The following is a 25,070-nucleotide window of genomic DNA, read 5'->3' as shown; positions in this document are numbered from 1 at the left end:
TGAGGGAACCAGGCTGGGAATGCCAAACGACTTACAGACGATGGGTGAGACGGAGTGCTCACCAGAGCAAGGTGACTGTATTTTTCAAAGACTACCTCTTAATGACTGGCTAATTCAAAAAGTTGAACTGCGGAATTATGTTAAGAAAAACGAAGGATATGTGTATAGTTACGCAGACAATTTAAATAGATTGAATGATTTATTGTTTAAATATAAAGTATTGAATATAGAGAATATTTATCTTAAGGAATGTTTGCGTATTAAAATTGTACCTAAAGGTTTAAGGGTACACAAGTTCCCTAATAATGTTAAAGAAGGGACACGCTTTTGTGAATCTTTAATTAAAATGTTTGATAATTGGGGCTTTGACCTTCTTAGGGCTATGGTCCAAAATAATGAGGAAGAAATGGAGCAAATATTGAAACATATTGACACTGTTAATGAAAAAATTATTAATGATTTGTTATTCACAGTGGATGAAGAAAAGAAGAAATACTTTGAAATGAGGAGAAATATTGATATGAAATGTGAAAAAATTTTAGAAAAAAAGAATAGAAATATAGATAGAGATGTTTTTGAATATGAAAATAATTTTCATTATCCAAAACCTAGATCAACTTTTAATCATTATAGGGAATCTACTTATTTTGGTAAACAAGCGGATAGTAGAGTTAACTATGATGAAAATAGAAACAATTCAGTTAATTTGGACCCTTTAGAATATCCTCCTCTTCGGAGGTCCGAAAGAATCGGGAACCAGAGGGAGGGGAACTTCCAACAGAATGTATGGAGGGGGAGAAGCAGGAGATTTTAATGGAAAATTTCTGTGCACCTGACTGCTCCACCCCCGTTGATAATCCAGGAATTTTAAATGTTGTTAATATAAATACTGTGGTTTGCATTAATGATGATTATCATAATTTTAAGATTTTTAATTATACAGATTTAAATATTAACGACACATATTTCAGCCATTTTTATAAAGGATTACATTTTGTACCTAAGACTAGGTGCGACATTATCAAATTAATAATAGATTTGAATATGTTTTTAAGAAAAATTAATTTGAACCTAATTTGTGGTGGTACATTTGATTGTGGCACTCATGAATTATTGAAAAGGACGAGTGTCTGGAACCCCCCTATTCATGCCCAACTTAAGAATTTAGAGAACATTATAGAGGGGGAGTTTAGAAAAGCAGTTAAGAATAATAGAATTGTTCCTAACCTTTCATCAACTGAATACAAACTTCTTCAAGATTTAAGATGGAATGTAAACCTAAGAGTAATGAAACCCGATAAGGGTGGAGGAATTGTTCTAATGAACAACATTGATTATGAAGCTAAGATGTTACAAATGTTATTGGATGAGACTAAATATGCCAACCTTTCCAGGAATGAGATAAATATAGGTTACAAGAGAATATATAGAATGCTATATGATTTATTTTTGGAAGGATTTATAGATAAAGAACTTTTCGAATTTTTACATGTAAATAGACCTAAAATTCCTGGCATATTCGGCATTCCTAAAGTTCATAAAGATCTAAATGACCCACCCCTACGTCCTATAGTGGCCGCTGAAGGTTCAGTCATTTCTCCTTTAGCCAGATATATTGATGTAAAATTAAAACCATTAATGATGAGAGGTACATCTTTCTTAAAGGATTCCTGGGATTTCCTGTATAATGTTAAAAATCACATGTTTAACAATGGCTTAATTTTTTTAACTATAGATGTGGTGAATCTTTTTGGTTCTATTCCACACACTATAGGACTTGAATGGTTTGAAGAGGCTATTAGATATTCGGGTGAAAAAAAATGACGATGTATATGTATGTAATGTATTAATGGAAATTGTGTTGAAATACAATTATATTTACTTCCAAGGTGAATATTTTCAACAAACTAGTGGGGTGGCGATGGGCGCAAGATGCGCACCCATCTTCGCAAATTTAGTTTTAAATACCTGGGAAGCAAAATTCATTCATAATAGTATATACAAAGACTGTTGGTGCCTTTACAAAAGGTTCTTGGATGATATAGTCATTTTTTGGAAGGACAGTTATGAAAGATTGAATGAATTTATAAATTACATTAATAACACTACAGGTTTTTTAAAATTTACACGTTATTAGCCCCGAAGAAATAAATTATTTAGATAGTCAATTGACAAAAGGAAAAGATTGTTTCAAGTCCAGGGTATTCAGAAAAAATACTTTCTCCAACAGCTATTTACATTTTAGTAGTGCCCACCCCTTTCACCAGAAAAAAAGTATTGTGAAGGGACAATTTGTCAGGATTTCTAGGATGACATCAGATGATTTCGATTTTACTGAAGAATGTAATTTTTTGACTCGGATGTTTGTTGAAAGGGGATATCCTTTAGATTTTTGTTCTAAAATTTATGAAGAAGTGGCTAAAGGAAGGACAGATAGATTTCAGCCTATTTTAGGAAAAGAGCCTAAAAGTCTTAACATGACGCTTTTTACTTTTATTTTACTAACTAATTCCTCAAATAAACGCTTGTGACAATATCTGGGCTGACCGGTGTTTTGAACTCCTCTATACAGTGCTTTTGTGTGTTTAGTAGTGTAACAATGACTTCCTTGGACTTAGATGCCATACTTTTTGTTTATAACTTGCGCAACATAGAATGATTTCCTCACTGTTGTATACACATGATGGTCAAAGGCTAGATTACTGTCTATGTGAGTCCCTAAGTCCCTGAGTACTGGGTCAACTCTAAGGGGTGTGTTGTCAGTATGATAGTCACCATGGGTGGATGACTTCCTGAAGGATACTATTATGCATGTCTTGGCATTTAGTTTTAGTCCATGACTCCGACACCAGTTGTTTGTCTGTGTCAGCCCTTCCTAGAGAACATTTGTGTCAGTGTGGGATTCAATGACAACTCCTAATTTGCAATCATCTGCAAATTTAGTCAGCTAGAGACCACTAACATTGGCCTTGACTTCAGAGAAGTAAATGCCAAATAGGAGTGGTCCAAGGACCGATCCCTGATGGACTTCACTTGTGACTGGCCTCTTTGTAGAGGTGGACTCCCCAATTCTAACTTTCTAGGTCCTGTCTGTAAGCCAGTTGACTAACCACCAGGTGAAATATGGGTTTGTACCTAACCTCTTGAGCTTGTCAACAATGCCAGAGTAGCGTATTGTGTCAAATGCCTTGGCCAGGTCAATGTAGGCAGTGTGAACGATTTTGCCCTCATCCATTGCTTTGGTGACTTTCTTAAAGATGTCCACCAGGTTGAGTAGGCATGACCTGCCCTTGATGAAAACAAACTGGGTTGGGTTCAGTGTCTGGAAGTTTACTATATCACTGCTGATCATTTCCATGATAATTCTTTCCATGGCTTTACATACAAGACTAGTGAAACTTATGGGTCTGTAGATGGCCCACCTTTGTGCAGATGGATGATTGTTATTGTTCTCCATTCATGAAGTGCAAAGCCTGTTTGGAGGCTATAGATGAATAGCAATTCCAGAAGGCCTGATGAGTCATGTTTCATGTTATTTAGAAGGCATCCTGGAATATTGTCTGAGCCCATTGATGCAGTGTTCTTAGCCTTATAGAAAGCATTAAAAACCGTTCCCTAGTGATAGCAATGGGAGTTATATTTGGTGGCATTTCCTGAGAGAAGGTTGAGGGGGAGAGAGGGGTAAAGTTGGAGCTGAATTTATCATCCAGTAGGCCTGCTGTATCTTCTGGCTCAGTATTGGTGGCTCCATTTACAATGAGCTGTGCACGCAACTGTGCATTACCTTTGAGGATGCGGACATAGCTAAAGAATACCTTGTGGTTGTCCTTGGCCATGGACGGCAAATTTAACTAAAATTTGGGTTTGGAAGACTTTGTCCTGTGAGTTGTTTGTTTAGTTTGATGAGAGTGCTTTTATCCTACCTGGTGCTGCACTTTCTGATTTTTGCTATGATTTTCTTCCTTCTGTTATACAGCCTATTGATTTTGTGATTCCACCAGGGTGGCTTGTTTTTCAAGTGTCATTGACATCACCAGTTAAATCACAGAAAATGTTAACAAATCTGCAAAGCCACATAAATTAGTAGCCTCTGATAATTGCAAAAAGGTTTGGGTTCTCCAAAGAAACCAAATGAGAAATTAAAGCATTTTAGAATATGTGGTAGAGGGTGGGTTTGGCATAATGGTTATGCTTTTCACCTCACAGACAGAAAGTACAGGGCTTGATTCTGTCCTTTGCTTATTGGCAAGACTTAAAATGGCCCTTTAGGGCAATTTAGCCTAGTATTCAGATACAAACCTGTTTAACTGGGGAATGGATAATTGCCTTAAGAGACTGTCTAGTGCATATAATGTACTATACAGCATTTCAAAACAAATTTCTTTCAAAAAACTGATATGACTTTAGAAGAGACAGTGAACATACAATTGGAAATGGTTGTCAGAGGTGCTTGTAAACTGCAGCATAGTGCAATTGAATGCATGGACCGTAAATTAAGAAAACGTTAACCTACTAATTAGTGAGTTTAAAATGAACGAGCATTCATTTTGCCAGTTTAAACCCACTGATTTTGTCCTCTCCAGTTGTTCTTCTCCATAAAAAAAAAATCATGGCTGGCATAATCTTTTTTCCACAATGGCAGTGATAACACTGCATGATATTTTTCATATTTCCTAAAATTTGTGTGATTATGCAGTTAATATGGGCTACTCAATGGCATAGTGTGGAACATTGTCACCTCACAAATAGGGGCTCATCAGTTTGGTTCTCGGATGGGGTACCTTCTGTGCAGAGTCTACATGTCTTCCATGTGCTGACATGGCTTTCTCATTATTGTCTTCCTTGACTGCACATTCACATGCAATTACTTTGTTACTTTCTCAGTGTGGCAGTGTTTTTTGGCAATACCATCGCCACAGTATGAAAGTACCTATGGTTCAACTTCTTTCAACACAGGAACTTTGGATGACACCGCGATCTTCAGCAATGTTTTATCACAGGGACACTTGCCACAGTTAATATCCCTTCTTACTGAACAATGTGCTTCTTTAACAGCCCAATTGGAAAAGTTCTCACCTCCTACTCGTCCAGTTCCATTGAATGACAAGGTGGTAGCATCCACTTCGGTCTACAACAACAGGACATACGGAGTTCATATGGCATTCACAATGGTTCTACCACTATTGATGGAACATCTGGTTCTTTTCCTCTAGCAAGCTCCAACAGTCACTTGGAACAACAGCTAATGAACTCCCAAAGGAATTTGTTCACAACAGAAAGGTTGTAGAAAGTGGCATGAATATGAGTACACTGAAAGAATGTGTTTTAGAAAAGCAGTAAGATCAAATCATATGGTAAGTGGAAGACACTAGAGGAAAAGTATTGATGGCATTTTGTCTAATTTTTTATTTTTTTTTTGTTGAGATTTTTAGTTGAGATAGAATAGATCTTTGTTCTAAGAATGAAAACTTATTTATTCTGTTTAGAAAAACAAATGCGACTGATGGTGATCAAAATATTTTTGGGTCACTCCTAGAAGTGGGTATGGCGAAAATATAAATGAAGTAAGAATCCTTGGTTGTGTTATCAGTGCTTTCTCTGGAATATTACAAGAAAATATTTGAGATATCTCTTTCCCTGGAGCATAGCATGCATGTGTGTATACACTTGTACTAAAATAATATATATATATATATATATATATATATATATATATATATATATATATATATATATATATACATGTAATCTGCATCTAATTTATTTACCATTAAATATCTATATCGAAGATATGTGTGTGTGTGTGTGTGTGTGTGTGTGTGTGTATGTATATATATATATATATATATATATATATATATATATATATATATATATATATATATATGCATGCACACAGATATACCTGTGTGTATAAAAATATACACATTTGTTTAATATATATATATATATATATATATATATATATATATGTACAGTGGATATAAAAAGAAATGTTTACACACCCCTTTTAAAATGCCAGGATTTTGTGATATAAAAAAATGAGACCACAATAAATAATTTCAAAACATTTCCCACCTTTAGTGTGACCTATAACCTGTACAATTCAATTGAAAAACAAAGAAATCTGTTAGGGGAAAAAATATAAAAAATAAGAAACTTACAATACGGTGTTTGCATAAGTGTTCACACCCTTAAAGTAATACTTCATTGAAACACGTTTTGATTTCATTACAGCATTCAGTCTTCTTGGGTAGGAGTCTATCAGCATGGCACACTTTGGCTTGGCAATGTTTGCCCACTCTTCCTTGCAAAAGAGCTCCAAATCTGTCAGATTGTGAGGGCATGTCTTGTGTACAGCGCTCTTCAGGTCACCCATAGATTTTCTATCGGATTTAGGTCTGGGCTCTGGCTGGGCCATTCCAAAACTTTAATTTTCTTCTGGTAAAGCCATTCTTTTGTTGATTTGAAAGTATCCTTGGGGTCATTGTCGTGTTGAAAGGTGACATTCCTCTTCATCTTTAGCTTTCTAACAGATGCCTGAAGGTTTTGGGCTAAAACTGACTGGTACGTAGAACTGCTCATAATTCCCCCCACCTTGACTAAAGCCCCAGTTCCAGCTGAAGAAAAGCAACCTCAAAGCATGATACTGCCACCACTATGCTTCACCGTGGGGATGGTGTTCTTTTGGTGATGTGAAGTGTTGTTTTTGCACCAAACATACCTTTTGGAATTGTGGCCAAAATGTTCAACCTTGGTCTCGTCAGACCATAACACATTTTCCCACATGCTTTTGGGAGACGATGTATTGTTTTGAAAATTTTAGCTGGGCCTGGATGTTTTTCTGTGTAAGAAAAGGCTTCCATCTTGCAACCCTACCCCATAGTCCAGACATATGGAGAATACAGGAGGTTGTTGCCACATGTAGTACACAACCAGTACTTGACAGAAATTCCAGCAGCTCCTTCAGTGTTGCTGTAGGTCTCTTGGCACCCTCTCTGACCAGTTTTCATCTTGTCTTTTCATCAATTTTGGAGGGACGTCCAGTTCTTTGCAGCATCACTGTTGCCCCATATTTTCTCCACTTTTTGATGACTGTCTTCACTGTGTTCCATGGTATATCAAATGCTGTGGAAATTTTTGTGTACCCTTCTCCTGACTGATACCTTTCAACAATGAGATCCCTTTGATGCTTTGTAAGCTCTCTGCAAACCATGGCTTTTGCTGTAGCAGGCAACTGAGTAAATGTCAGGAAAATCCTACTAGGACAGCTGAACTTTATTTGGGGTAAATCACAGTCTCTTTTAACTGATGTCAGGTGTGTACCCAAGAAGACTGAATGCTGTAATTTAAATCAAAAGGTGCTTCAACAAAGTATTAGTTTAAGGGTGTGCACACACAACAAAGTATTAGTTTAAGGGTGTGCACACTTATGCAACCAGCGTATTGTACGTTTTTTATTTTTATATTTTTCCCCTAACAGATTTGTTTATTTTTCATTTGAATTGTACAGGTTTTTGGTCACATTAAAGGTGGAAAAGTTTTGAAATGATTTGTTGTGGTCTCATTTTTTTCATATCCCAAAAACCTGGCATTTTAACAGGAGTGTGTAAACTTTTTTTATATCCACTGTATGTATATATGTATGTATGTGTATACACATATTTACATATATGTATGTATGTAGAGACAGATAAATATATTGATACTATGTTCATACATGCATTAGATAAAAATATATATAAATTATACCGTGTGCGTGTATATGGGTTTATATCAGAAGATCGAGTTTTCAGAAACTGGAAATTCATACAATCAAGACCATATGATCGAGTTTCTGAAAACTCGAACATCAAAAAAAAAAAAAAAAAACACAAAAATCTCCTTTTTTTTTTTTTTTTTTTTTTTACATGGGAGGGCTGTGCCCCCCACACCCCCTGCAAATAGTATACCAGTACCAAGATCGCACTACAGTGAGAAAAATGGTAAATTTCCCAAACTGCACTGTACTGTGATCTCCATTCAAAAGCTTCAAGTTTTCAAAAACCCAATCATATGGTCTCAACCATATGAATTTTGAGGTTCTGAAAACAAAACTGGAAAGCAGAACCAAGCTGGATAAAAACGGCATGGACTGTTTTATTCAAGGTAAGTGCTTTCAGCTAAGCAAATGCCCAGCCTTCATCAGACAAAAGTCACTCCACACAGCTCTGTTTTTATATAAAAAAGTAATTCACATTAATTAATCATTAATAAACCAATCACTATCATGAATCAATTTAAAATGGTTACACCTATAATCATCATATTATAAAAACTTCCTTTCTTAATCTTGTTAGTCAGTGTAAAACAAATGTTTACTCAAGAAACACCTATTCATACAAAAAAACAAATATAAAGTGTATATAATACAACAAAGTTACAAACTACATTAAAAAACCACACAGTAATATAAAAAACTGAATGCTTAAGGATAGTAAAATAAATAAATACATTATTCAAAGAAAAGCTGTCTCACATTAAAGTTCCTATAAAATGCTATACAAATTGCCAAATAGCATTTACCTAAGAAGAGCTTTAAGTTTAAGCACACACTTTATGGATGCAAAATCATTTAACCCTGGGGAGATGAGCACATGTTCTAATTTGCCAAAATAACTCTTGCTCTTCCAGATACAACTGCCATGGTCCTCCTCTTATATCATTTCTAACCTGGTGCAGCACACAAAATGCAAAACAATGATCAGGGAAATCTAAAATGTGCCTAGCAAGTGCATTTGTGAGGTCCTTCCTACCTATGGCATACAGGTGTTCATAAATTCTTTTCTTTATTTTTCTCTCTGTTTTGCCTATATAGAAGGAAGGACATTTCTCACATAAAGCTACATATATAACTCCTGTGTATCACAGTTGTAATTACCCTTGATAAAATAATTTTTCCTGTTAATGTACACTTTCTTTTCATTGTGAATAAATTTACATTGTGGGCACATACCACATTTTCGCATACCCTTTATTTTATCTTTTGGTTTATCTACGACCATTTCAACAAGGTTTTTGAGGTTGATACCCCTTCGATATGTGTATTTTGGATATGTACCCAAAACCTTAACTAGAGCTCTATCTTCTAGTATGATGCTCCAGTTCTTAGCCACTACTTCCCTTATAAATTTAAAGTCCGCACTGTATGTGAACAAAAAGTTAATTCTAGGGTGAACAGAGGAATCCGTATTCATGGTGTCATTATTAGTTCTACCCATCAAGCCTCCACCCAGCAAAGGCATAAAATGCCCAGTGGTCCTTTTGCCCTGAACTTCCTGCAACGTCCCCACAATAAGACTGTCAGGATACCCTCTACTCAGAAACATTTTACTGATATTGTCACATTCCTCAATAAAATCAGTATCATCTGAGATCATTCTCGCAGCCCTGACAAATTGCCCCCTTCACTACACTCCTTTTTTGATGGAAGGGGTGACAACTAGAAAAATGGAGGTAACTATTTGAATGGGTTGGCTTTCTGTAAATTAAAGACTTAAATTTATTATTAGTTTTGTCCTTACAGATTTTAACATCCAAAAGTTCATTTCATCAACTCCTATGGAATACGTAAATTCTAGAAAGTCAGTCATTCCAGAAATATTGTCAATAAACTCAGGGATAAGATTTTGCGGGCCCTTCCAGATAAAACACATATCATCTTGGTATCTAGTATACCAAGTGACATGTTGTTGGTACAGTTCACTATTGAACAGCCAGTTACGTTCCCAAAACGCCATAACGCTATTAGCAAAACTACACCCACAGGGTGACCCCATGGCAATTCCTATATTTTGGAGAAAAAAATGGTCTTTAAAAAACAGAAAGTTGTTAGATAACACTACATCTAGTAGAGTTTCCACTAGATACATCTGTATATTGGTGGCTTTTTTAGCTAACATGAAATTTCTTGTCCAGTCAATACCTAATTGGTGAGGTATAACTGTATAAAGATGTTTAACATCTACAACCAGAAAGATCACATCCGAATGGTATTCAATTTTATTAAAATTCTCCAAAAAATCCCAGGAATCTTTACAGATCTGAGGTTCCCCCTGGATGAATGGTTTAAGGATACCATCAATATACTTGGCACAAGCATAAGTAATAGAAGCCCGTCCGTCCACTGTGGGCCTTAAAGGGGGATCAATTAGATTTTTGTGAATTTTGGGTGTGCCAAAAATGGTAGGAACTTTTGGTGCTGGCATGGACAAATAGTGAAAGGTGTTACAATCAATACTACCCTCTAGAAAGAGATCATCCAACACTCCCCTGATTTTCTTATAGGCTACATGTACTTCATTAAGACTGGATCTGGTTTCATGACTCTAACATTACATTCATTAAGAAGTGAGATGAAATCTAATTCATGTTTGGATATGTTACTTCTTATTCTCAAATCCTGTATGTTGTTATTAAGTCCAGCCCTAAAATCAATGTCACATAATTTTTCAAAAATATTCAACCCAGAATGCAGAGGTGGGTTGAATACACTTGACACTCTAAAAGAATTAAGAAATGCAGGTGTATTTCTCAAAGACACAGCCAAATTCAGCTTACGGACATACAGTTTAAGATCTATAAGTGTTTTTACAAGATCACTCCTTTTATCTGGAATGAACGACAAACCTTTTGAAAAAAAGTCAATCAGGGGTTGCTCAACAGTTAGAACAGTGTAATTATATATCTTAAAGTCACTACGTTGGGTTGTAAGGATCTCAGGTCCTATCTCTAAAGGATATGTCATCTCCTCCGTTGGTTTCCTTTTCTCTTTCTCTGTGGTTGACCCCTCTTGTTCAATCTGGTATTGTTGTTCTGAATGTTCCTGTCCCTGGGAAAACCCTGCTCATTGTCAATATGAGCACATTCCTGATTTTGGTTTTGACCATGTGCATTATTTGAATTATTTTGGCCCCTAATACGTTCACTTCTGCGCACAGGCGTTTGTTCTTGATTAACATTATTAGTATCTGAAGTAGTAGAATTTTTAGACTTTTCACCTCCCATAGGTGAATTCTGTAATACCAAAGGGGGAGGGGTTAAGCTTTATTGTTTGCGTAATCTGACAAGTCTCTGTCCATTTTACGTTTTTTATTAAGAACCAGTTTAGAAATAGAAGCTTCAATACTTGAGAAAATTCTCAGATAGTCATATTTATATCTCGAAAAATCATTATCTTGCACCAAGCTAGACTCCAAAACTTCAAGTTCCTCTTTGAGACCAATAATCTCAGTTCCATAAAAATGAATTAAAGACAGCAAAAATTCAAAACCCTGTTTATCAAAGAGGGTTAAAAGTTCTTGATGGAAAACAGAATTGCATAGCAATCCTGCAGGATAACGCCACTGGCGTAAGCCCTTAGGCACAACTTTCTTCGTGATACATTCCTGCAAATAAGCAACTTCTAGTTGCAATTTTTTTACAACGAAACAGTTTATGGTCAAAAGTATTCAATCTATCAACAAAGTTACTCACTGACCACTCACTGTTCGTGGCTGTCCCCTCTGAATCATTAGATACTTGAAAAAAGTCTTTTTTACCCAAGAAGTTAGCCATTGTAGGTAGAGCAGCAACATTACTACCTCCGTTAACGTTTTCCGGTAACTCATTAACTGGACCGTACGAAACCTCTCCACTACGTCTCCTGATGTTACCACTACAATTTGGCTGCCCAGAAGATGCGTTAGCATTATTAGCTTGTTGGGAAGTAAGATGATTCACCAGATGCACTGCAGGGAAACCGGTCGTTTCAGAAATACCTCTGGAAACTGCAACTGAATCAGCATGGTTCCCTTGAGTGCACAATTCCACCTTTTGCGATAACGCTTCCACTCTATTTAAAAGCAAGTTAACTAGAGTGGTCAAATTTCCTAAAGCATTTTCTTCATTTGAATTATTAGTAAGAATAACTTCTCGCTCCTTGTCCTGCGAGAATAATAGCTGTGAATTAGTCCCATTATGCCCTCTCTCCATTCCAGCTTCTGTGTTTCCACTAGCCATTATGAAAAACAAACTAATATACACTCAAACTGTTTAAACTCAAAACAAAACTGGAAAGCAGAACCAAGCTGGATAAAAACGGCACGGACTGTTTTATTCAAGGTAAGTTTCTGAAAACTTGATCAACTGATAGTGGCCTCTATATATATATATATATATATATATATATATATATATATATATATATATGTTTGTATGTGTGTATATGGGTCTGCTTCAGTTGACCTAACATCCATTTGCCTGAGACCAAATCACCTAAACTTCACTTCACCTAAAACTCATTTCACTGACAATGAGTACTGGCAATGTGTAGAACACTATAAGGCAAGTAAAAGGTATATGTCCTTTTCCCCACTGTAGTGTGACCCTGGAGTTAGAATATATAGTTAGGGGGGAGTGTGGGGGGCATAGCCCCCCACCTAGTTTGGTTTGCTTATATATTGTTCAGTAAAACCAGACTAGATATACACACACATATACATAGAAATATATATTTATATTTATAAATCTATGTCTGTGTATATGTATTAGATATATAGGTAGATATATAGATATTTATTATTTATTTATTTTACATTTGTTGACCGGGATAGTCCGACTGGATATATGTCCATTTTCAGGGAGGCCCAGGGAGAAAATTTTATTTTATTTATTTGCAGTTTGTTTACCAGGATAGTCCATTGGGCTACAAGGAGCCCATTTTCAATGGAATCCTGGGGAGTAAAGCTCCAGAGAAATACAAGTACAGAAGGAGCACAAATCCATAATATACATTCCAATTAAATGTTAAATACATATTTTGTATGGTATAAACCCATATTGCATAATTCAAATAAATGTTACATAATACAGAAATAAAAAAAGATTTTCATTAGGAAAATTACATCGGGTTAATTCTGTAAGTAGTAGTTTGTTTGTTTTTTGTTTTTTTTTTGGGGGGGGATTACAATGAGGTAATTTTTTAGTCATTGGTCGAATATATCCCAAGGGATGTAAAACTTTAGGAGGTAGTGACAGGCAACAAAGTTTGGAAAGTTAGGAAGAAAGTGTGGTAGAATTAGGTTGGTTGAGAGCAAAAGCATTTCCGTTGTGAAGTAAGGTGCAAGTACCGTGAGGTTTTAAACAAGGAGAGACTGCTGGTGGTGCAGACGGGAGAAGGGAGAGAGTTCCAGAGGCATGCAAGAGAGAAGGACATCAATTGATTCACAGCAGGATGTGTTGGTTTAATTAGGTTTTGGGAATTGGATCTTAGGAGTCTATCTGGTTTATGCATTTCAAAGGTATTTGCTAGGGAGGGGCAGAGAGATGGGTTATGAATGAGTTTGTGTGCTTGGATGAGCTGGGTATATGTGAGGAAGTTTGGTAATTCTAGCCAACTTAGTTGGTGAAGGGAATTACAGTGGTGAGAAGAGGCTCTATGACCTGCAGCAAATTTGGATATTTTGTTATAACAAGATGAGAGTTTTGTTTTGAGGGAAGATTGTAGGCTGGTTAGGATAGATGCACCATATAAAAGGGATGGGATGAGATATGTATTAGCTAATGTAATCCTTGTGGTGGGAGAGATAAAGTGACTGTGGCGGTAAAACATACCAAATTTTTTATGTTTTTTTTATATATTTGCTTGTAGATGCTTATCAAAGTTTATTTGATTGTCAATGATAATTCCTAGTAATTTTGGTGTCAGAGACTAGTTCTAGGGGGGTATTATTATTGCTAGTAATTATGAAGGATTGTTTGTCTAGGGAAGAGGTTTTGGATGCATTGAATAAAATAAGTTTTGTTTTGGTTGCATTAAGGGCTAGATGGTTGTCGAGCATCCACTGTTCAGTGGAAGAGAAGGCGGCTTGTATTAGATTGTTAAGAGTTGTGATGGAAGGGGAGGAACAGATTATAGTAGAATCATCGGCATACTGGATGAGACTGGAGTTAGGAATGGCTTGGAAAAAATCATTTATGAATATGTTGAATAGTAGGGGACCTAGAATGGAACCTTGGGGGATGCCTGTGGATATATTAAGGAAGGGTGAGGTAGCTTTTTCCATTTAATTGCTTGTTGCCTGTTTGTGAGATAGCTTGACAACCACTGGGTAAAGGAAGATGATAGGTTAAGTTTAGAGAGTTTGGTAAGAAGGAGGTTGTGGGAAATAGTGTCAAATGCTTTAGAGAGGTTGAGGAAAAGACTGGATACAAAGTGGCCAGAGTCACGGGCTTTGTTGATTGTTTCTAGGAAACAGAGGAGGGCAGTGGAGGTACTATGACCTGGTCTAAAGCCATGTTGTGTGGGGAAAAGAAGCTGATTATTGATGAGGTAGGGTAAAAGTTGTTGGTGTACACACTTTTCAAGTAGCTTAGAAATAGGGGATAGGATGGCGATAGGGCGAAAGTTTGGGATGTCATTATTATTGCCACCTTTATGGAGAGGAATAATAAAGGCCTTCTTCCAGAGTTGGAGGACCTGTCTTTCTGAGATAGACCGATTAATTAGTATGCTGATAGAGAGAGCAATGGCTTCTGTGGCTACATTTTGGAAGTAGGAAGGAATTTCATCAGGGGCATTGGAACCAGGTTGTAATTTTAGGAGAAGTTTTTTTATGGTGGATTTAGAAATGGGATTAATAGAGAAAGGTGGAGGTTGGGGGCAAGGGATGCTATGGGAGGAAGGGGATGGGAGCACGCTGAGGAGGGGTTGTAGAGGTGTTGGCGAAGGATGATGTTAGCTTGCTTATGGACTCTATAAACAAAGAGTTAAATTGGGTGGCCAAGTCCATGTCAGAGGCATCTGGGTTGGGGCAAGGGTTTTCTTTTTTTTTCGCTGGGTTGAGGAGAGATGAGATTCCTTTCCAAAAAAGTTTGGGATTGGTGGTGTGGTTGGTTTGGAGAGTTGAGAAATAGGCTTTGTGGTCTAAGGTAATAAGTTTTTGTTACTTTATTTCGTAGTGTTTGTGAAAAGCTCCAGATAACACAGATAGAACATAACAAATATGAGTCAAACATATTTACGAAGCCGTCATTACACCAACAAACTGAAGAACCAAACCAGCAAATGGAATAGGCAGGCCCGATGTAGAAATTCACCACTTTAATATATCCTACTGCCCTAACCCTAACCACAGCCTGACACATTAAATTACCCAAAATCTTTTCCTTAAGAGTATTGTTATTCAGATAGGCTAGCTAGGTCTGTCTGTAATGAATGCTAAGGTTTTTTTGTCCACTCAGAAAAGGAAAATGTTTTGTTTCTTTTCTGATATGTTGAAAAAAAAACTTTAAGTGGTTGTTGACATTCAGAAATTGATGTTTCAAACATTGATGTTTCTGCATGTCGAACATTAAGAATATACTTTTGTGTGTGTGTGTGTGTGTGTGTGTGGGGGGTATGGTGTTTTGTTGAATCGACCATGAAATAAAGCTATACTTTTGGTCAAAGATTTCAGTGTTTGGCTTTCGTTTTATGTGCACTCTGTGTAGTGCTGGTTTCCCCTTTTGTGGAGGTTGTGCAATTGTAGAGGTGGTATATTTAGTAAAGTGGTATGAGGGCTAAGCCCCACCACATAAAAATATTTATCTGTTTTATTTGTAAAATTGTTATTGTGTGTGTGAATTTTGGTTCAGTGAGGAGTTTTGCAGTGTTAGGTAATGACATTTTAGTTAAGATTTAAGGGGGTCTGACTATTTTCCTTATTTTGATGCTTGTGAGAGTATAACTGAAAATAAGATATAAAGTAAGATACTTTGTTTTTCACTGTGTCTGCTGTCATGTTTGGGAACATGTTCTTTTATTTAGATTACAGGAGCAGCAGTGGTAGTTATGTGATATATTGAATATTAAGTAGCAGCTGTTTTGGGCTTGACGTTTGGTGGTCGTTCTGAATGTTTTAGTTACTCCTGTGAAATTTTATGTGTGTGTGTGTGTGTGTGTGTGTGTGATATATATATATATATATATATATATATATATATATATATATACACACACACACACACACACACGTGTGTATATATATATATATATATATATATATATATATATATATATATATGTATATATATACTGCGGTAGCGTTGTTGCCTCACAGTAAGACGCTGTCCGGTTCGATTCTCCGCTAGAGCGTCTTCTGCGTGGAGACATGCGTGAATGGGCATACCTTTGTTGAAGGTTGTGCATCAGGGCTGGCAACTCGGCACGTAAAAATCAACTGCCAATCAGTAGCGGACCGGAGTTCCGCTGTGGCGACCCCTAACTGGGAAAAAGCCGAAAGACACATACATACACACACATATATATATATATATATATATATATATATATATATATAGATATATTGTGTGTACAGAAAATTAATTTCACTGAAAATTAATTTGAGTGATAACTCATTTCATTGAAAACTTACATCACAACAAATATACCAAAAAAGTATGTTTTTGCAGGGGGTGGGATATTATAGCAATAACCCACGCCTGGGTGTGGGTAATGCTGGATTTACCCACGGTTGGTGTGGTTTGGTCACGAGGGCGAAGCCTGAGTGTAATGCTGGATTTACTCACGGTTGGTGTGGTTTTGACCAAACAAAGCCAACCGTGGGTAAATCCAGCATTACCCACACCCAGAAGTGGATTATTGCTATTATACAATGACATTATTTAAGAAAAAAAATAATTTTCTTAAATAATGGCATTGTATAATGCCTCCTTGCTGCTCTTCCGCAGCTGTCTGTTATTCTGCAGCAGTTCTGATGTACTGCGCCTGCGTATGCCTACGCAGTACATCAGAGCTGTGGGTGAAAGCAACGGAGAAAGCAAGATCTCCGTTGCTTTTTACAAACTGTTTCGCTATGTTAAATGGGTTTAACATAGCGAGACAGCTTTAAAAAAAGCAAAGTTGCTTTTTTTAAAGCTGTCTCGCTATGTTAAACCCATTTAACATAGCGAAACAGTTTGTAAAAAGCAACGGAGAAAGCAAGATCTCCGTTGCTTTTTACAAACTGTCTCAAGACAGCATTAAAAAAAGCAACGGAGAAGCTTTTTTTAATGCTGTCTCGCTATGTTAAAAGAGACAGTGTGAATCAACGGAGATCTTGTGTTCTCCGTTGCTGTAAAAAAAAAAGTCAGGGATTCGCACATAGCATGGACTGGATGTAATATTTGCACACTAATGGGCAAGTGGATAGATCTAACCAAAATGATAAAAGTCACTTGAAAAAAGAGGAGTAAAAACTGAGTATTGTTGTCACACAGTTTGGGAATGCAGGAATGCTCCATTGCAAGGACTTGGTCTCCATGAAGTCAAGTTAATGGGCAGAACGCTGAAAAGCAAAATACCGGTTTCAACTACATTGCTGATGTCTGAAAATCACCTTAGAATAAAGGAATTAAGAAACCAGCAGAGACAGAAATAATATTACAACAGAAAATTACAAGATTTGCAGGTTGGAGACAAAGGAAGTACACAAAAGCCACAAGAAAGTAGGCAAATAGTTGGTAAAACAGCAAAACCTTGTCCTGTGCTTCTGATTTAATAGAAGGCTGTACAAGAGTAATTGTGGACTTCTTTGCACAACATAGGCATCAGATTTGAAGTTACAGGAAAATGAGTATCTAGGCATAACCAAGAACAGTCCTTTTACAGGAAAATAAGAAAATGTGGTAGTCAGTAGTGGCAGAGAGAGAGAGAGAGACTTCTCAAGTCTCATCTCCAGGTAGCTGTGGCTTAGCAAGAACTGACCCAAAAGGAAAGACAGACAGTTAGTGTAAATAGTATTACATTTTCCAGATACTGAAGACCATTAAAGAAAAGAGGCAGATATGCACAGTGTTTTGAAGGTTAAAAAGTATGTCAAAAACATAAAGTTGCCTTTATTTAAAATATCCTTGTATCAAAATGATACCTTTGCTCATATTCAAGGAGCTCACATCATGCTAAGTATGGAGTTTTGGTTAACTTAAGTTTAAAGTGATCAGTGTAATGCATACAGCCTCTGTGGAAATAGAATATGGGTTACATATCTTTAAATGGTAATGAGTTTGCTACAGGATGCTGCATGTCATGTGGCGTACTTGTTTTTAGAGAGATTAGACTGAATATAGACCTGATAGAGGTTTGACCACAACTGCAGTGTTTCCATAGCTCACTATCCAAAAATTGCATTAATGACCTAGCTGGATTGAGAAAATCAGCAGGTAATGTGGAGGGATGAGCTTAAGGGTACCAAGGCTAAGAATGCCTCACATCTGCAGTACTGTCTTGGACTTGAGAAATAGTATTGTTGATTCATACCCAATCTTTCAGCAGTCGTGCACTTTGATTATATGGGAAGTGATGGATTGAGAATGAGCCTTCCACCTGTTAAAGGCTTAAAGGCCATGGTCGCATCAGATGCAGTACTGATGCATTTACCCCATCTTTTCCTACACATTTAGCATTCACTGCTTTGCTTGATAAATGTGCCATCAGTTTATTGTGTAAATCACTGAACAGCAAAGGAAGAACATCATTTTGCATAATGTTCTTCAAAGAAAACTGAAGATGCCCTCCATTTAACCAACAATCTATTGGCCTGGGGAGGTGCACAAGTTCTGCCAGTATCCATATGGAAGAAAGGTCAAAACTGTAAATAATCGCATGCTACTGGCTTTGCTTTTCAGTCCTAGAAAAATAATTACCATGTGATAGTATTTAGACATCTTAGTGCTGGTTCTTATTTTTGGTTCCTGTTGAAATTCAGAGGACCATACTTGTGATTTTTGAAATAGATGGACTGGAAGTTAGATTGTGAGAAGTACATACTGAGTCTGTGGTTGTGCTGTCTGAAGAGTATTTCTTCTGCTTCAACATACAGTGACGTCAGACTTAGTTTATGTAAGTGACAGTGAGATGGAGGGAGCAGCCCCAACAAATGTGAGGGTACAGTGGGACTTATTTCTTTAATGGTCTAACAGTGGGTTATGGCATTCACTGTTTTTCTTTTCGAATAACAGTTTATTTTGTGAAATATAATGTTTCACACTTTCTGATATAGAGCTTTTGTTTCGGGGGGGGGGCATGTTTTACATAATGACTTCACAGGTGCAAATCAGCATTGCATCACTGATGAACTTTCCAGGTTACAGTAATATTACCATAACAAAAGGTATAGGAGTTCACAAATGCTAATCCATTAGAAGTATATTACACAGTCTTGGTGCACTATTGCAAGTGTTCAGAAAGTATTGGAATGATCTTGTCATGATTTTTTGAGCTGGCAGTAAACATGTAGGGTAGTAATGGTAATGTTCTGTACTCTTTATTTTCAATACGAAGTGATCCGTTGTCAGTTTCCCAATGTATGTTATTGTGTGAATCTGCAGTGGTAATTCCTGAAAAATTGCAATTCAGATTATTGGAGACCGTCCAAGAGAGGTACACTGGAATGATGAAACTGAACTCTCTTATCAGAAATTTTTGTCTGTTGGTCTAGCATTTTCTAAAAGTATCAGCACAGTTGCTGTTGCAAGTGTTGGTTGTAACTTGGTGGGGCATACATTACCATTAGAATCACTTTTCATTGCTGCTCTTACACCTAATCAAACGCAAACTGGATGAGGATTTAGATGGTTGAGTTCAGCTTGCCAGTGTCAAATGCCTCCAGTATCTTTTCCATGAAAAATCATTACTAGTGACGTGTACACTGTAAGTGATTCATTTATTTTCACACATTTCTGTTTTTCCTCATGTTTGTGTCACCACATAGTTGGTATATATAAAAATCTGGGGTTGTTTGTCAGGTTTGCCCCCACATAGGGAGTGCAAGAAGTATCATCTTGGTGAAGTCTGCACATTAACTGTGTGATATGAACAAATGGGCTGCTGAGAATTCAACCACATGGAGGAGGAGTATACTGGGAAAACCCCTGCATATGCTTATAGTTGTCTGTACTATTTGTTATTTATATATATGTATGTATATATATATATATATATATATATATATATATATATACACACATGTATACACATAAAAAACTTTTGAAATATGTTGTATCTGTGACACTAAGTCAGAATGATTTTGTAGAAACTGTTGCCAGCCTGTTATAATGTGATAAGTTACATTTAGGTCATTTGCAAAACTGAGGGATAGGTTCCTGACCCAGAGACTCCCCATACTCTGGAATAGACTGCCCATACATGTCAAGCAGAGCACCTCATTGGCTCTCTTCAAAAGGAACCTTGATGATTCGATGGGAAATAGGAAATTCACCCCGGGGATCTTGTCAGTCACCCTGCTAGACAGGGGTCCAGAGAAGTAAATATTGTGGGAAGAAATATCCAGGGAATTGTTATGGCTAGGCTTGCATAGGCCCTAGGGCCGATAGCCTAGTACCAACCTATGAACCTATAACAAACTTCTTACACACTATTACCAATAAATGGAGATGAATATTACATGCACTGGAGTGTATTTGCATCAATATAAGATGCTACACCTGTTCCTTTTCCTTTTTTTTGGTCAACACATTGTACACGTTTTGTTGAAAATGTAAGAACTTGCTTAATTTAATCATCCCTCTAGGAATTTTGTCTTTGCATTAGAAGATATATAAGTGAGAAGCTGGTTTTCATCTGCGATCTTAACAACCTATACCCTAAAATGTTTTATGTTATGGTATGTTTGTGTTTTGTCCCCCACCCCCACATTTGCAAACCTTCTGGCCTGTCACTGTATCCTTTGCCCATTTAGTCCCGTCCAGGTGAGAGGGACTGTCACATGGACAGTAGTCAGGGGATTTTTTTTTTTTTTTTTGCTACATACCCTACCACCTCCTCTTACATGCTGTGTAACTAAGCACTCTGGTGGTGGGCATGTAATAGGTGCAGCATGGGACTTTCCAATAGGCAGCCCTTCCCCCTTTGAGTGGACAACTCAGCTAGGTCTGTGGTTTGTTTGCTGTGGATGGATTAGAGGGAGATGCATGATCCACCCTGTGATACACCCGTTAACATAACCTTTCTCTAGAGAGGTGAGAAAGCATCACTTTTTCATTCTTTCTGTCCCCCTTCCTGGATCCTCCAACACCTCGTTCACCTCTGAACCCAGCCGGGTCTTTGCTGGAGATCCTAAAACCTCAGCCACTGCTGAACCCTGATGATCTGTGTCATAGTTGAATTGTACAGGACATATTGCAGAAAGCATGTCACTTTTCATTTTCTGTCATTCTGCACCTGATGCCATCTGAACGCCAACCAGAATTAAACATGTCACATTTAAAATTTGTAGTCCGTAATAAAATGCTTATCATTTTATATTATGAGAAAGTGTTTTACTGAATTTCAGACTTCTAACGAATCTTGACTACTGTGTAGCAAATTGCCCCAGTGAAACTCTGCTGAGCAACTTTGAAATCTAGCATGCTTACTTTTGTTGCCAACTTATTTTACTTGCATGCCTTGTATTTTGCAATCCCTTCCCAATTACGCTTGTGTGATAAGAACATTTTCTAACATTCTTGTTTGTTCTCATTTCAGAAATTAAGAAATGGCAGACCAATCATTTATTCTGTCTGCACCAGGAAAGGTGATACTTCATGGAGAACATGCAGTGGTTTATGGGAAGGTATTGAAATCTGCTGTGATTGTACTTTTAAAGTTACCAGATATTCTGAAATACGCGATAGGAAGCCCTGCTTCCATTTGCATAGCCAGGCAAATGCTATGTATGCCATGTGCACAAATTATTTTTTTACATGCTAACATTTTGGTCATTTTTGAAAAACTGAGTGCCTAGACTTGAAACAAATAATTCAAACATTGTACATGAGCCAACAAAGAAGATGAATGTGTGTATTCCGTACCTTACTTACACACATACACATACTTCAGGCACAGGTAATCATGCCCTTCTAGCCTGCCAGTGTCCCAAAATAGTCATTCTCATAAGTGTCCAAGCTGTTATTAAAAATATCTAAAAAATATCTAAATGAATGCTTGTTTTAGTATAACTTGGTACTCTATTCCATGCATCGGGTATTCTCTTTGATAACCAATTAGCACATCTCTCATTCCTATATTATACACAGGTTTTCTGATGATTCTCTGTTACCTTTTGATAACCCCAGACATAAGGTTGTCTCTAGATACCCTGTATACCTGAACAAGGACTCCTGTTATGAGACATTGTATACATTCAGCTATTTCAGTCTTTCATAATAACTTAAATTTTCACATCCATGAAAGCCCTTGGTATATTTCTGCTGTACTCTTTCCAATTTACTTTTTTTTTTGTTGTTGTTTGTCTTTTCGGCTTTTCCCGGTTAGGGGTCGCCACAGCGGTACTCCGGTCGGCTAATGATTGGCAGTAGATTTTTTATTGTGCCGAGTTGCCAGTCCGACACCCAACCTTCAGCAAAAGCACGCCCATTCACGCATGTCTTTCGGAGGCCACTCTACCACGGGGAGGACATGCAGACTCCACACAGAAGGCACTCCAGCCGTGAACTGAACAGGAGAACCTCTTGGTGTGAGGCAACAACGCTACCGCTGTACCACCGTGGCTTATACTCTTTCCAATTTACTAATGCTTGTTATTTTATAAGGTTTACTTGCTGTTATTTCATACTGTAGATTGGGTCTAATGTAACTTGTCAGCAGTAATTTTGTAATTTCTGATTTTTTAGACTTCATAAATCTTTTTATACAACCTATAGTTTTATAACTGATCTTAACTAATAGGTTGATATGAGTAGAAAAAGTCATAGATGGATCTACCCATATAACCAGGTCCTTAAATGAATCTACAGGTTCAATTACTGTTTACTGTATTGAATATTCACCTTTCAGTCTATGAATCCCAAACCTCATATGCTTAGTTTTTGATTTTGTCATCCTGTATGCAGATGACTCCACCATCATCTACATGGCCATGTCTACTTCAGAACTACTTACACTCACCCAAAATGCCTTCACCTCCACTGAAACCTGGATGTATATTGACCATTTGGCCCTAAATGCTAATAAAATCAAACTTATATTATTCACCCCCCAAAAAACAATACCCCTAACCAAAAATTAATTGACCATCAACTCACTCAACTGCACTAGCCTCAAAGTAGTCCCATATACCAAACTTCTAGGGGTCATCATAGATGTACACCTAACTTTCCACTAGCATATTAACGCAAACATCAAAAAACCCATCAGAAACGAGGCATCCTATACAGGCACAAACACTTCCTCATCTATGCAGCAAGACTATACCTTGCCTTTTCCTTTCTACTTTCATCCTTTGCTCTGTGGTGAACCTCTCCTTACTGATATACAGTCCTCTTTTAAATCCAAACTGGACTTGTCACAATAAAATCACAAAATTTGTAACCAGTGCCAAACACTCCTCCCACTGCAGCGTTCTCACTCAAACGTGTAAGCTGGCTAGAACTTTCCCAACATCTAACATACTTGCAGCTAACTACAGCTATAAGCTAAGCTATAAGCCTTCCAGTTGTCCTGCCCTCTCCTGTCTGTTCACCATGTATCACCCAAATAGACCGCAACAATCAGTTAGTCAGAGGCTCCTTAATGTAGCCTAACCTTTCTGCTGGTCAGATGCATTACCTATATACTATAGCAAAACTGTGGAATGCTGTCCCTCCTCCAATTAGGTTTACTAGCAACCCTGAATGCTTTAAGACTTCACTGAAACAACACCTGTTCTCCCATTGGCTGTATACATGTACCAGCACTGACTATAAAAAAAACAATATTCCTAGCCTTCCTACTTTTCCTCCCCATCTCACTTATGGCTCAGACTCCTCCTTCTTTTCCTCCCCATCTCACTTATGGCTCAGACTCCTCATATATACATTCAGTGCTTCCAACTTACAAAGTCCAACATGTGCCACCCAGCCACACACAGTCTACTGTATCAGTTATCTACCATATCTTCTATTCATTCTCGATGCCTATATAATGATAGCTCTAAGGCTATACCTCACTTTCAGAATTGTTATCTGCTGCTCTCCATCTTTCTGTCTCTACTGCAATACTGTGTTGTTCACACATTCACAATTATCCCATGTCATCAATTGTATTCGTGTTTGGCTTGCATGCTTAAAATCTAACATCTGTATAACTAGTGTTATCTATTTTATTGTATCACCTATTCTGTAATGTAATGTTTTGTACCATTGCTGCTTGATTTCTGTATTTTGATTCTGTAGCTTTATCATGTTTGTTTTTTTGGGTTTTTCTGCCCGGGCCTCTACTGAAAATGGGCTCACTCTGGCCCAGTAGACCTCCTGGTAAACAAATGCAAATAAATAAAGTAATGTATTTATCGGCATGTTATTATACTGTCCCCAAATGATCAATTTAATTAAGTTGAGTTCTTTTGCAGACATGCTCTAGCTATAATACTTCTAATCATTTTTCCAATTTTAAAGTTATCTGCATACAAACTGTAGAACACCTCAGATGAAAAGAGAGATGGGAAAGATACAACCTAAACACGTATGGTCCTAGAACAGAACCCTGTTAGACACCCCGACTGTAACCTGGAATTTCACAAGTCCATTTGCTGTAATGATACTTGCCATGTCCTATTTGTAAGTTATGCAGCAATCCATCTTATCAAGAGTACATCAGTACCTAGTGGTTCAAATTTATTGATCAGTTTTTTGTGAATGACCCTATCAAATGCTGAAATGAAGTCTCCATAAATTACATCATAGCAGAATTTTTCATTTATAACTGTTATTATGTCGTTATAGAGCATCATCTTACTGATGGTTATAGATTTATTTTCAACATATGCATACTGATGTATGGTTTTAAGTCCCGACCTTGGAAATTCTGACAATAATTTATCCAAAATAACCTCCTCCATTATTTTTCCCCAACAAGAAAGTAAATTTATGGGTCTGTATGACTCTGGGTTTGTCCTAGCCCCCTTTTCCTTAAAGGAGAACCGCAGCAACAGACTCAAAAAAACATGTTAATTACATCATTGTTTGGTGTTTCCTACATTATAACACCAGTCTGGGACTATTTACAGGTTTTTAAA

The 25,070-nt window shown here is 37.1% G+C and overlaps 1 protein-coding gene across 2 annotated transcripts in view; it reads left to right on the top strand.

Annotated features, from left to right (window-relative positions):
* The window catches only part of MVK (mevalonate kinase), a 492,094-nt gene that overhangs the window by 42,952 nt on the left and 424,072 nt on the right, over nt 1-25,070 (top strand). For both annotated transcript variants that reach the window (XM_044068507.1, XM_044068506.1), the window contains exon 2: nt 21,542-21,629. In XM_044068507.1, the coding sequence (XP_043924442.1) occupies nt 21,552-21,629 (78 nt within the window). In that variant the 5' untranslated portion in view covers nt 21,542-21,551. The remainder of the gene's footprint in view (nt 1-21,541; nt 21,630-25,070) is intronic.

This window comes from Protopterus annectens, chromosome 4.part0 (genome assembly GCF_019279795.1).
Source record: "Protopterus annectens isolate FY-2018-M chromosome 4.part0, PAN1.0, whole genome shotgun sequence".
In the NCBI taxonomy this organism is placed as follows: Eukaryota; Metazoa; Chordata; order Ceratodontiformes; family Protopteridae; genus Protopterus; species Protopterus annectens.
This window is presented reverse-complemented; position numbering and strand designations above follow the sequence as displayed.